Genomic DNA, 12,873 nt, shown 5'->3' with positions numbered 1-12,873 from the left:
TTGAAATTTTCTACTAGACACATTTTTTTTAAAGATTCTATATATTTGACAGAGAGAGGTACAGCGAGACAGGGAACACCAGCGGGGGGAGTGGGAGAGGGAGAAGCAGGCTTCCTGCCCATGTGGGGCTTGATCCCAGGACCCCAGGATCATGGTGATCTGAGCCGAAGGCAGACGCGTAACAACTGAGCCACCAGGCGTCCCTAGACACATTTTTCAAATAGCAAAAAGAAACAGTTAAAATTAATTTAGTAATTTATTCTACTTTATTTAATATATGAAAATATTGTTAGACCATGTACAATTTATATAAAAATGATTAGTGAGATACTTTACTTTTTTCACACTGTATTCAAAATCCATTTAGGATTTTACACTTACCACATATCTCAATTAAAATGCTAGATCTTTTTAGAAATACATGTTCCAGGGGCACCTGGATAGCTCAGTCATTGGGCACTTGCCTTCAGCTCAGGTTATGATCCTGGGGTCCTGGGATCAAGCCCCGCATCGGGCTCCCTGCTCAGTGTGAAGTCGACTTCTCCCTCTCCCCCTCCCCCTGCTTGTGTTCCCTCTCTCGCTGTGTCTATCTCTTGTCAAATAAAGAAAAAGAATCTTTAAAAATATATAAATAAATAAATACATACATACACACATATATAAATACATAAATAAGATCTTTAACAAGAGAGAGAGAAATACTGGTTCCATACAGTTCACCTTGAACAGCACAGGCCTGAACTGTGTGGGTCCACTTATATATCGATTTTCTTTTTTACAAATATAGTATAATACTACAAATGATTCCCTTCCTTATTATTTTCTTTTTTTTTTTTTTGAGATTTTATTTATTTATTTGGCAGACAGAGATCACAAGTAGGCAGAGAGGCAGGCAGAGAGAGAGAGGAGGAAGCAAGCTTCCTGCCAAGCAGAGAGCCCAATGCGGGGCTCGATCCCAGAACCCTGGGATCATGACCTGAGCCGAAGGCAGCCTTAACCCACTGAGCCACCCAGGCGCCCCTCCTTATTATTTTCTTAAGAACATTTTCTTTAGTTTATTTTAAGAATACATTGTATGATACATGTAAGAAACATAATACATGTGAACTAATTTTTTTATTTTAGAGATTTTATTTACTTGACAGACATCACAAGTAGGCCAAGAGGCAGGCACAGAGAGAGAGAGAGGGGCAAGCAGGCTCCCTGCCTAGCAGAGAGCCTGATGTGGACTAGATCCAGGACCCTGGGACCATGACCTGAGCAGAAGGCAGAGGCTTTAACCCAATAAGCCACCCAGGTGCCTCTCACCTGACTTTTTAAAAAAAGGATTTTATTTATTTGTCAGAGAGAGAGAGAGAGAAACAGAGCCAAGGAGGGGGACCTGCAGGTAAAGGGAGAAGCAGGCTCCCCATGGAGCAAGGAGCCAGATGGGGGGACTCAATCCCAGGACCCTGGGATCATGACCTGAGCCTTAGGCAGACTTAACCAACTGAGCCACCTGTCAATTAACTATTTATGTTACATGAATAGTAGGGGTTTTGGTCAACAGAAGGCTATTAATAGCTGACTTTGGGGGGAGTCGAGTTATATATACATGGATGTTTGACTGCATGGGGGGGGGGGTCATTAACTCCTTAATCCCCATGCTATTGAAGTGTCAAATTTATTACCATTTCATAAAATTTACAGTTGAAAAAGGAGATTTTGATACCTAAGTTGTTCAAACATATTTAAATTTTCCAATAACTGAGTTAAATGTCAGGGTTTTTAATTTGCATTTCCACTGCTTAGACTTACTGATATTAAGAGTTCAGTTCCTGGGTCTCAGTAACCCCATTTCCAGCCCTCAGTACTGCAATGGGGAGGATGGGTCTAAGCAGTTGTTAGGACATTTACACATCAAAGCTTGGCTCATTGAAGAGTTGCTCTGGTCTTGGGAAGCAAATTTGCAGTCTTTGGAAATAAAAGCAGAAGAAGTTTTAGCAGATTAAGTGTAACAAATTTGGGGTGCCTAGGTGGCTCTGTGGGTTATAGCCTCTGCCTTCGGCTCAGGTCATGATCCCAGGGTCATGGGATCGAGTCCCGCATGCCTGCTTCCTCCTCTCTCTCTGCCTGCCTCTCTGCCTACTTGTGATCTCTCTGTCAAATAAATAAATAAAATCTTGAAAAAAAAAAATTAAAAAAATAAATAAATAAATGTAGCAAATTTGAGAGGCAGGAACAGAATTGTGAGCCTTACAGTTGGTTAAGCCCCTGCCTTCAGCTCTGGTCATGATCCCAGGGTTCTGGGATCAAGTCCTGCATCAGGGTCCTTGCTCAACAGGGAGCCTGCTTCTCTCTCTGCCTCTGCCTGCCACTCTGCCTGCTTGGGCACTCCCTCTCTCTCTCTCTCTGTCTCTCTCTCTCTCTCTCTGACAAATAAATAAGTAAATAAATCTTAAAAAAAAAGAATTGTGAGCCTTAGACTTTTCTTGGGCAGGAAGAAAGGATTGCTGATAGCAAAGAAAGAAATACTAAAATGAAACAACTATGAAACATGGACACAGGAACTCAGAATGTTCCCCACTTTATCGTCCACATCCACATGGGCCCCACATCTTCTTCTGAATAAGAGCTCCAGTCCAACCGTCAGAGTCATGTTTATGGCTTTTAAATAACACAGCAGCCAGCTATATCTAAGAAGCCATAGACTGTATCCTATGTTTTGCTACCAAGTTCCATTCAAAAGCTTTTTGTGGGGGCGCCTGTGTGGCTCAATTGTTAAGTGGCTGCCTTCAGCTCAGGTCATGATCCTAGGGTCCTGGGATCGAGTTCCGCATCGGGCTCCCTGCTTGGTGGGAAGCCTGCTTCTCCCTCTCCTACTCCCCCTGCTTGTGTTCCCTCTCTCGCTGTGTCTCTCTCTGTCAAATAAATGAAATCTTTAAAAATAAACAAACAAGCAAAGAAACCGTTTTGTGCTGCCAGGACAAAAACTCAGCTGGTAAGCCTCTTGAGGAAACCCATAAAATAGCTCATTTTCTAAGCATTCTGGATTACTAAGATTTTAGTGTAGTATTTGCTGGTGTCAGTGTTCCTGTGTGTGTTACATGTAAAGCTGTTTGCTACTCTTGAGCATGGGGTTTTCCGCAGACATTGCTTTGTAACTCTCCTTCTCAATGTTTTCGTATTCCTATGCCTCTTTCATTTGAAAACAAAGGAACAATAGTCCAACTTTAAAGATTCATTTTCTCTCTGTATTTGGCCCTTCCTTGTCATTACTCTGTGAAAATATAATAATTCAGAAACTGTATAATAATACTATGTAATACTGTATAGTATTATTTAGTATTAAATAAGTTGTATTAATACAATACTGTATTTTACAGTTTTCAGATGGGGTATTAGGTGGCTTTAACTTCAAATATTAGTTTATAAATTCCTGAAAATGTTTTGAAAAATTGTCCTTTTATTATATTCATTGAAATGCTGCTCCAATTTATAAGAGGGCCACTGGGCACTCGGCCAGTCACCGATAGGCTTCAGGTCACCAGCATACCCGACACAAAGCAGCAGTCAAGCCACAGCTGTGTTTCCTGATTTTCTGATCACTTTAATGACTTTAATATTCTTAGTATATTTTATATTCTAGAGAATGGGAAATCCTTTCCAAATTTAAGTCCTGCTTTTACAGAATCTTTTTTTGTTCAGTAGATGTCTTTTGTCCAACTTTGTATTTTAAGAAAATTTCAATGAATACCCACATCCTTTTCACTTAGACCAAAGGTTGGCAAATTCTTCTGGAAGGAGCCGGATAGTATATGAGCCCTATGGTCGCACTCCTCCCCTCTGCTGTTGCTCAAAAGCAGAAAGAAGTCATATACATAATGGAATAGGTGTGACTGTGTTCCAATAAATCTTTATTTACACAATTTACTTACAAAAATGGGCTGCCAACAGGCTGCCAGACAGAGCTAGCCTGCTTTAACCTAGGCTCAGCCATTGCTAACATTTTGCAATATCTGCTGTCTCTCACAGTGTATTGTATGTGCTGGTTTGGGGTTTGTTTGTTTGTTTTTTTCCTTTCTTTCTCTGAACCATCAGAAAATAAGTTGCAAACCTCAATACACACACAGTTCCCAAGAACAAGGACATTCTGTTACTGTCTCGGGGTTTAGATACCAATCACATCAGGCAAGGTTCTAACAGAAACAAAACCAGTAGGAGATAAATACATTTATAAATTTATATTTGCATATTCACTGGTGAGTTTAATTTTAGACATATTGTTAGGGAAAAAAAAACAACAAACCAGTAAGGATTGGTTATGTGCCTTCCTGAGAAAGGTTGTTATCTTCAAAACACATTTATGGAAAAGGAAATAATGACCTATGTGATTCATATGTATTTATGAAGCCTAATTACTTTATATGTCACCTGTGGGGGTAAAAATAATTTTAAGGATAGCTACATTTATTGGGTTTTCGGGCCAGGTTCTGTGCTAATTGCTTTATATAATTTATCTCAATCTACACAACACCTCTCTTGAGAAAATAAAGTCTTTATCCCAATTTTACAGATGAGACATCTGGGTCTTGGAGAGGCAAAGCCACTCGCTGGAGGGCACACGGCTGGTGGTGGAGCCAGAATTAATGCCTACAATGAAATGGGTTGTTTCAGTTGTACTGGGGAGCGATGGCAATGTAAAAATGATCTTAACTCATTCCAAGAATTTCGATTTCCATTAAAATAAAGTTGCATATATTGAAGACAGCCAATTATGAAGTCATACAAGTTTGAGCTGAAGGATTTGGTTTTTTAAATTCAGCTTTTCGGTTTCAAGTAATTACAGTGAACACCCAGCACTAGTAATCCCACACTAACGGGAACGGCTGGAAACCTGTCTAATCAGAAATCCGTTTTATTATTTCCTATCTTCAGTTGTTTGTATTTATTTTATTATTTTTTTAAAAGATTTTAATTATTGGGCGCCTGGGTGGCTCAGTGGATTAAGCCTCTGCCTTCAGCTCAGGTCATGATCTCAGGGTCCTGGGATCGAGTCCCGCGTCGGGCTCTCTGCTTGGCAGGGAGCCTGCTTCTTCCTCTCTCTCTCTTTCTCTGCCTGCCTCTCTGCCTACTTGTGATCTCTCTCTGTCAAATAAATAAATAAAATCTTAAAAAAAAAAGATTAAAAAAAAGATTTTATTTATTTATTTGACAGAGAGAGATCACAAGTATACAGAGAGGCAGGCAGAGAGAGAGGGGGAAGCAGACTCCCTGCTGAGCAGAGAGCCTGATGCGGGCCTTGATCCCAGGATCCTGGGATCATGACCCAAGCGAAAGGCAGATGCTTAACCCACTGAGCCACCCAGGTGCTCCAGTTGTTTGCATTTAAATGAATGTTTTCCATGTGCTTGAAAATTTCATTCCTTACAGGGATATAGTTCCCTAGATTTTTGTTCACAACTTTGGTTGTGACCTTTTTGTTCTTGAGGTAGAATAGAAAAGATTGACATGGGGGGAGGGTTCTGAGTTCCTGGTGGGTGATCAGCAGGCCCGCTAGGAGGTTCCCATTCTCTGTACCTTCTAGGACAGCCTTGCAGACCAGCTGCTGCTTGGCTTCCAGGAGTTTGAAGGCAAACGGGATGAGGAGCATTCCTATCCTGGGAGCGTGGGAACAGATTTATCCTTTGTTAAAGTTTAACAGGATCAAATGACAGCTGAAGTCATAAAAGTTTTCTTTGCACAATTAAGTACAGACGTTGCAGAGGATGCTAGAGCAAAAAACTCTGTTTCTTAAAAATTCCTATTTGTTTATCCTAGAGGCCTTGGGAAAACCTTGGGGGAAAGAATGGATGTTGTCTCATGGGGGGGTTTGTTTTTGTTTTTGTTTCTGTCCAACTCAACAGATGCATTCCCATGCTTCAGACACTGGGGTTCTCTTTTGTCTGGTTGAGCCCTCCTCTTAAGGGTAGTTTCAATGTTGCTTGATCAATGCGGGGAGAACCTCAAATATGCTTTGGAATAATGCACTGATCTGGAATTTCCCCCTTATTTTCCAGTGATCCTGAGCAGCTGAAGAAGGAACTAAATGAGCTAGTCAGTGCTATTGAAGAACATTTTTTCCAGCCACAAAAGTACAACCTGCAACCAAAAGCAGAGTGAAATATTTCAGCCTTGGGCATAATTAGAATTCGCTCAGCAGTGTTTTTGAGAACCAAATGACTTAAACAATTGATACAAGTATTTATATATTTTTAATAGCCCTACATTCCTCATTGTTCTATTTTTGACCTTTAAGATGAATCAAGAAAAGATGGCCAGACGTAAGAAACCAAATATCTATTGAATGGTGGAGACTAGAATTTTCTGAATTCAAAAAGGAAGATTTTAAAAATAGCCAACTTTTAAAAATATACTGTAATTACTATGCCTTAATTAGAATAAATAAACCGTGTATCTACTCTGTAATACTTTTTATGCATAACTTAAATTGCCAGAAAGCCTATACAATTTCTAAATTCTGGGCTCTCCATATTATAGGATAACCACTTTTTAGGTCTATGTATTTTTACATCTCTGTCAGTTGCTTATAAGGTAAAATATAAAAAGTAAATGTCGTGTTCATGTGTAGGGAACCTAAAGTGGAGGAATTTACAAGAACCTATAAGTTGGAGCAAAAGATACTTCACAAAGATATATTTTTTTGACCTAAAACTTTTTGGTTCTAATACTACATCATTATACATTGTATATGTGCTATAGGAAAAAACAGCCTAATCACCTTTGTTCTGTGTATTAACATTCTTCTCTTCAAAACTTGAATTAAAAAATTGGGTTTTTGAAACTGCAAAGTTGTTTGTTTTGGTTCACGTTCATGTAATTTTTGGTACTGAGGCAGCAAAGACTAGGAGCACTAACTATATACCTGATTTGGGGTTTTTGCCTTGTTCGTATGTGATTAAAATCTAAAACCATTAGATTGCTTTTTCCAGGTTTGTATAACGTGTGCCTTCTCCCCTCCTCATAACCAGTGGCCTTAAAACCATCCACAGTGACTCCCTTTGAGGACCCATGAATCAGGACCACACTGTTCTTTGTATACTTTATGTATTTTATGTGTTTTTTCTATTTTTCAAGCAAATGATTGACTGTTATTATGATTAACCTTAACAGTTATAGTTTCAGAACAATGAAAAATTACAATCTGATGGGCAAACATTTTTCTAAAGTCAAGGAGAAAAATGTTTTTATGTCTGAAGGATACATAGCTTGTGCCCTTTCAGAGAACTCCTTTTTTAAAGATTTTATTTATTTTGTGGGTGCCTGGGTGGCTAGGTTGTTAAGCGTCTGCCTTCAGCTCAGGTCATGTGATCCCAGGACCCTGGGATTGAGCCCTACATCAGGCTCCCTGCTCAGCAGGGAGCCTGTTTCTCCCTCTGTTTGTGCGCGCGCTCTCTCTCTCTCTCTCTCGAATAAATAAAATCTTAAGAAAAAAGATTTTATTTATTTGAGAGAGAGCAAGAGCGAGCACAAGCATGGGAAAGTAGGCAGAGGGAAAAGCAGGCTCCCCGCTAAGCAGGGAGCCCGGACACGGGACTTGATCCCAGGCACCCCCCCCCCTTTCAAAGGACTCTGAACTCTACAATATTTGATAGTTTGTCAGCTGCTTCATTGGAGAAGCTGTGTGTATTTTTGTTTTATGATGTTTTCTAGTCTCAAACTATACTCTAGAAATAAGCAATGTCAGATCTGTATCCTCTCCGCAGATTTGGGAGCGTATCAACTATACTCCAGTTTGTTACTAGAAATACAAAGGTGGTAGAGACCTACCCGACTGTAGTGATGCTCACAGGCTAACTGGAGGGCTAGTGAGTAACTGGAATGCTCACAAGTTCCCTAATGGAGTTATTTGCAAAGTACTGAGCATTCAGAAGTATGAGACAGGGATCCATTCTGCCAGAGAAAGCTTCACGGAAGAGAGCTGAATGACCACTTTGCCTTTGGGGATGAGCCATTCACAGGAGCAGGTGATTCTGTTGGACCTGGAGAAGACCCCCCTAACTCTGTTCTCACTTGAACTTCTAAGAAAGAGCACATCACGTATGCTCACTGAATATTCTGTGAGTTTTTGTGTTTTTATTGGATGGCAGGTAGCATAACGAGTAGTGCACAAAGCTTGCAGCATCAGACCCCAGGGATGTAATCATGGTCTTCTATGAGCCATCTTTGTGGCCTTAGTGAAGTCGCTTACCCTCCTGAAGTCTAAATTTTGTTATTCTTGTAAAAGACTCCTTTTTTTTTAGAGTAGTTCTAGTTCCCAACAAAAATGAGAGGCAGGTGTAGAAATATCCTAGATCCTCCCTGCTCCCCCCACCACCAGGTAGCCTCTCCCATGATCAACATCCCCACTGGAGTGGTACCTTTGTTATAACTAATGAAGCGACATTGACAATTTGTCACCCAGGCTGCAGAGACAAAAGATCATTGCTCCTGGGGAGGGGGTGTGGTGGGGGCGGAGTGGGGACCGGTGAATAGGGGAGCACAGAGGGTTTTTAGGAAAGTGGAAATACTCTGTAGGGTACTATAATGGAGAATACATGTCATTATACATTTGCCCAAGTCCATAGAATGGACAACACCAAGAAGGACCCCACATGTAGACCATGGACTTTGGGTAATAATTGTGTCCATTTTAAACAGAAAGATTTTGCTAAATGATCTCGAGGTTATTTCATTCCTCAAGTCTTCAACTTACGTGGAAAATACGTAAAGGACAACAGCAATGATAAATCATTGGCAGTTCTCTTTGCAGAATGCGTAATTCGTCCTCTCACAAGACTCACACACAAGATCTAACATTGGAGATCAGTGGGAAAACACTTGGTACCGAAGATGGGGTAGGAAGCCTGATGTTCATACCCCGCCTGGCCTTGCAGCCTGGTGGGTGTGAGCTGGAAACCCTGAAACCCAGGACAAGCAAGGCTGAACCCCATGGCCGGTAGCGCCGGGAAATGTTTTGCAGGGGAGAAAGGGGAAGATCAGGACTGAGCACCATCCCAGCCGCACCGTCTTTCTAAGAGCTACACATGCCTGGGGAAGGTGGTCCTATGTGAGTGGAGAGATGGCACTGTTTTCTCTTGGTGTCCCTGAAAGAACAGATCCCGTTGAGTATGAAAGACTGCCTTGCGGGAGGAAAAGCCGGGCCAACTTTTTTTCTTTTTCTTTTTCTTTTTTTGGTGGTCTATGAAATAACAGCTGTTACTCTTTTTTTTTTTAATATTTTATTTGTTTATTTGACAGAGATCACAAGTAGGCAGAGAGGCAGGCAGAGAGAGAGGGGGAAAGAGGCTCTCCGCTGAGCAGAGAGCCCTATGCGGGGCTCGATCCTAGGATCCTGAGATCATGACCTGAGCTGAAGGCAGAGGCTTTAACCCACTGAGCCACCCAGGCGCCCCCAGCTGTTACTCTTTAAGGAAAAATGGGAGTGCCTTTTGTTTATCTCATCAGTGTACCTCAATCATCATGCTATCAAGGGAAAGTATTGTAGTTTCGTGACACTGGAAACTCTTGGCTTTAAAAATAACTGCTTGGGGCCACCTGGCTGGCTCCCTCAGAAGAACAGGTGAGTCTTGATCTCAAGGTCATGGGTTCAAACCCCACACTGGGTGTAGAGAGTACTAAAAAAAAAAATAGTAATAAATGAACTTTAAAAATAAAAATAAATGCTTTTTAAGTGATGGAATGAACGTGTATGTCCTACTTTGGAGAGATTTTGAAAGGATGACATCTAACGCTTATTTATAATTTCTACGTTTTCAAAGACCAAATCCTATTTGCGCGTTCATTCACATGTTCCCTGAGCGATTTGTACATTCATCCGTATGTTCACTGAGTCCTGTTGGAATCTGGCTACGAGTCAGCCACTCTCCAGATACTGGGAATAACCCACCACCCCGCTCTCAGAGTCAGCCTAGCGGGGGCAATACACTCGCGCAGCTCACGGCGGTTCAGCGTGGTCCTGCCATCAGCCCCGACCGTGGGCAAGCACATGTTGTTCCAGCCGTGATGCCCCCTTTCGGACTCGCCTTTCTAGGGACAACCAAATTCAAATCCCTAATAATTTTGTTCAAAACATTTTGACTCCGGGAGGCTCTTGGCTGGTCATTTCCCTGCATCCTCCCCTCGTTCCATCCTCGCTCCAAGCAGAGTTGTGGAGAGCAGTGACTGAAAGCAAGATGTCACACTCTAAGGCAGGGGAGAAGACGTGGACGATACCATCACTCTCCTCAGCTCCTCCATGAAGGCTCATTGCAGTCAGTCCTGGGGTTCACTGGAGGAGAAAGGCAGCTAACCGGAGAGACGAGAGCTTCTGGCTGACTGTCCAGCACGACCGCGTGGGCACCAGGTTGGAGAGCAGTGTTGGGGGGCCAGGTGTCTTCCTTCCTGGCTCCCCTCTGTCAGTCCTTGAAAATACAGAGGAAAGAACAGAGCTGTTTCTCTGTCTCTTCCTGCTCGGGTCCAGTTAAAGTGGCTTCGGTGTTAAAGCCCTGATGTGGTACAGAAGGCAGCTGGGCACGTGGACCCAAGAGCCCGTTCCGGGTCTAAGTAGCTCTTGAACCATTTCAAAATAGTGCCCGTGAAACTGCCAGCAGGAAGTCTGGGCTGCAGTTCAGAGATGATGAGCCTGATTGTGTCCTCAAAATACTTTGTTCGGAATTATTTCATTGTAACTCCCAAAAAAAAAAAAAAAATGTTTTAAGGGGTGCTGGGTGGCTCAGTCAGTTAAGCATCTGCCTGCCTTTTGCTCAGGTCATGATCCAAGGGTCCTGGGATCCAGTCCCACCTGGGGCTCGCCGCTCAGCATAGAGTCTGCTTTTCCCTCTGCTCCGCTGCTCCCCTGCTCGTGCTTGTTCTTTCTCTGTCAAGTAAATAAAATCTTTAAAAAACAAAAAACTTTTAAGGAGGGTGAAATGCAGCTCATCTCTCTGATAAATGGTCCTATCACGGAGCGAAATGAACATAGGGGTGCCTGGGTGGCTCAGTCAGTTAAGCGTCTGCCTTTGGCTCAGGTCATGATCCCAGGATTGTGGGATCGAGCCCCATATCGGGCTCCCTGCTTGGCGGGAACCCTGCTTCTCCCTCTCCCACTCCCCTGCTTGTGTTCCCTCTCTCACGTGTCTCTGTCAAATGAATAAATTTAAAAATCTTAAAAAAAGAAACAAAGAAAGAAATGAATGTAAACTTCAGGTGGAGGCTAATTCAGCTGGTTTCCTTTTTGTTTGTTTTTTTTCCTTCCAAACCCTAAGGTGGTTCATTCCCTAGGATGTAATCATGTATTCAGTGCATTCAGGAAGCTTCTCTCTGCTCACAGCTGTAATTGTCCTAAGTATAGGACTCCAGACCTCTCCCGGTTCCACCCCTTGGTTACCACCTGCCTACTTAGACTGTCCTCCTCAGATGTCTCAAATTGTACTCAGTGCTGCTCAGCCCCAAATCCGTTTCCCCCTCTATTCCCCAGCTGCACTCCCTCCAATCCACTGAGTGCATCTACACTTCAAACACCTATCCAGTCTTCGGTGACTTTAATGCCTGACTGTAACCTGGTCTTTTTTCTAAAAACTTATTACAGAGAATTTCAACACATATAATGGGCGCCTGGGTGGCTCAGTCGGTTAAGATTCTGCCTTCAGCTCAGGTCTTGATGCCAGGATCCTGGGATCAAGCCCCGCATCAGGCTCCTTGCTCGGCGGGGAGCCTGCTTCTCCCTCTCCCTCTGCCACTCTTTCCAGCTCATGCTCTCTCTGGCGCTGCTCTCTCTCTCAAATAAATAAAATCTTCAAAATACTTTTTAAAAAAATAGAACAGTGGATCTCTGAATATCCATCACCCAGCTTCACTCACGGCCAGTCCTCCATTTGTGGCCAATCGGTTTACATCCATATCCCCCTCATGTCCCATCCTGCTACGGAACAATTCTGAAGCCAGTCCCAGACCTGTCTTGCCTCTGCAAGTATTTCAGTATGTATGCATAAAAGATGGGTCTCGGGGCACCTGGATGGCTCAGTGGGTTAAAGCCTCTGCCTTCGGCTCAGGTCATGATCCCAGGGTCCTGGGATCGAGCCCCACATCGGGCGCTCTGCTCCGCGGGGAGCCTGCTTCCTCCTCTCTCTCTGCCTGCCTAGTTGTGATTTCTCTCTGTCAAATAAATAAAATATTTTAAAAAAAAAGATGGGACTCACTTACACCCGTCACTGTGTTATTGTCACACCTAAACATGTCCATGGTTCCTTAATATCCTCAATTATCCAGTCAGTTTGCCAATTTCTCTACCCTTTGCTTGAACCAGGGTTCCAATAATGTTCACTCATTGGATTTGGTGGATGGGTGTCTTCAATCTTTAATCTATAAATTCTTCATCTCTTTTTTGTTTCCTTTTTCTAATTTGTTCCCAATGACCAACTCATTTGTCCTGAAGGGGCTCCTTTACTTTGCATTTTACTAATTGCCTCCTCAAGGTATATTTAACATATGTCTCTGTGCGCTCCATTTTCTGAGAAGAGGTACAGAAGACGGAGAGGCGTGATCTGTTTCAGATTTGATTTTTTTGGCAAGAATACTTGACAGAAGTGGAGGAGGGGTGCCATCTTGGTTTTCCAAGAGCTCTGGATTGGTTATCACCAGCCAGATTGCCTACTTCTGCTCTGTCCTGCATAACACAAGTAATCGGGTAAATGGTAAAAGGGTTCCGTTAGGAGGGATGAATTAATGTAGCGAGTGTCACACAGAATTGCCACAAGACTGGTGAAGCCCGGCCTCCCAGGGAAGGAGCAGGAGAGGCGGATAAACAATTTCAGTTGGGATTTGTTGCTTATATCAACCTTAATGACAGAGCGC

At 42.7% G+C, this 12,873-nt stretch overlaps 1 protein-coding gene across 1 annotated transcript in view; it reads left to right on the top strand.

Moving 5' to 3' along the window:
• Nucleotides 1-6,826, top strand: part of PGM2 (phosphoglucomutase 2) — a 41,949-nt gene extending 35,123 nt beyond the window's left edge. Inside the window, exon 15 of the mRNA XM_045996109.1 lies at nt 6,039-6,826. Within this exon, the coding sequence (XP_045852065.1) occupies nt 6,039-6,141 (103 nt within the window). The 3' untranslated portion in view covers nt 6,142-6,826. The remainder of the gene's footprint in view (nt 1-6,038) is intronic.
• Nucleotides 6,827-12,873: the final 6,047 nt, after the last annotated feature.

This window comes from Meles meles, chromosome 2 (assembly GCF_922984935.1).
Source record: "Meles meles chromosome 2, mMelMel3.1 paternal haplotype, whole genome shotgun sequence".
NCBI classification, from domain to species: Eukaryota; Metazoa; Chordata; class Mammalia; order Carnivora; family Mustelidae; genus Meles; species Meles meles.
This window is presented reverse-complemented; position numbering and strand designations above follow the sequence as displayed.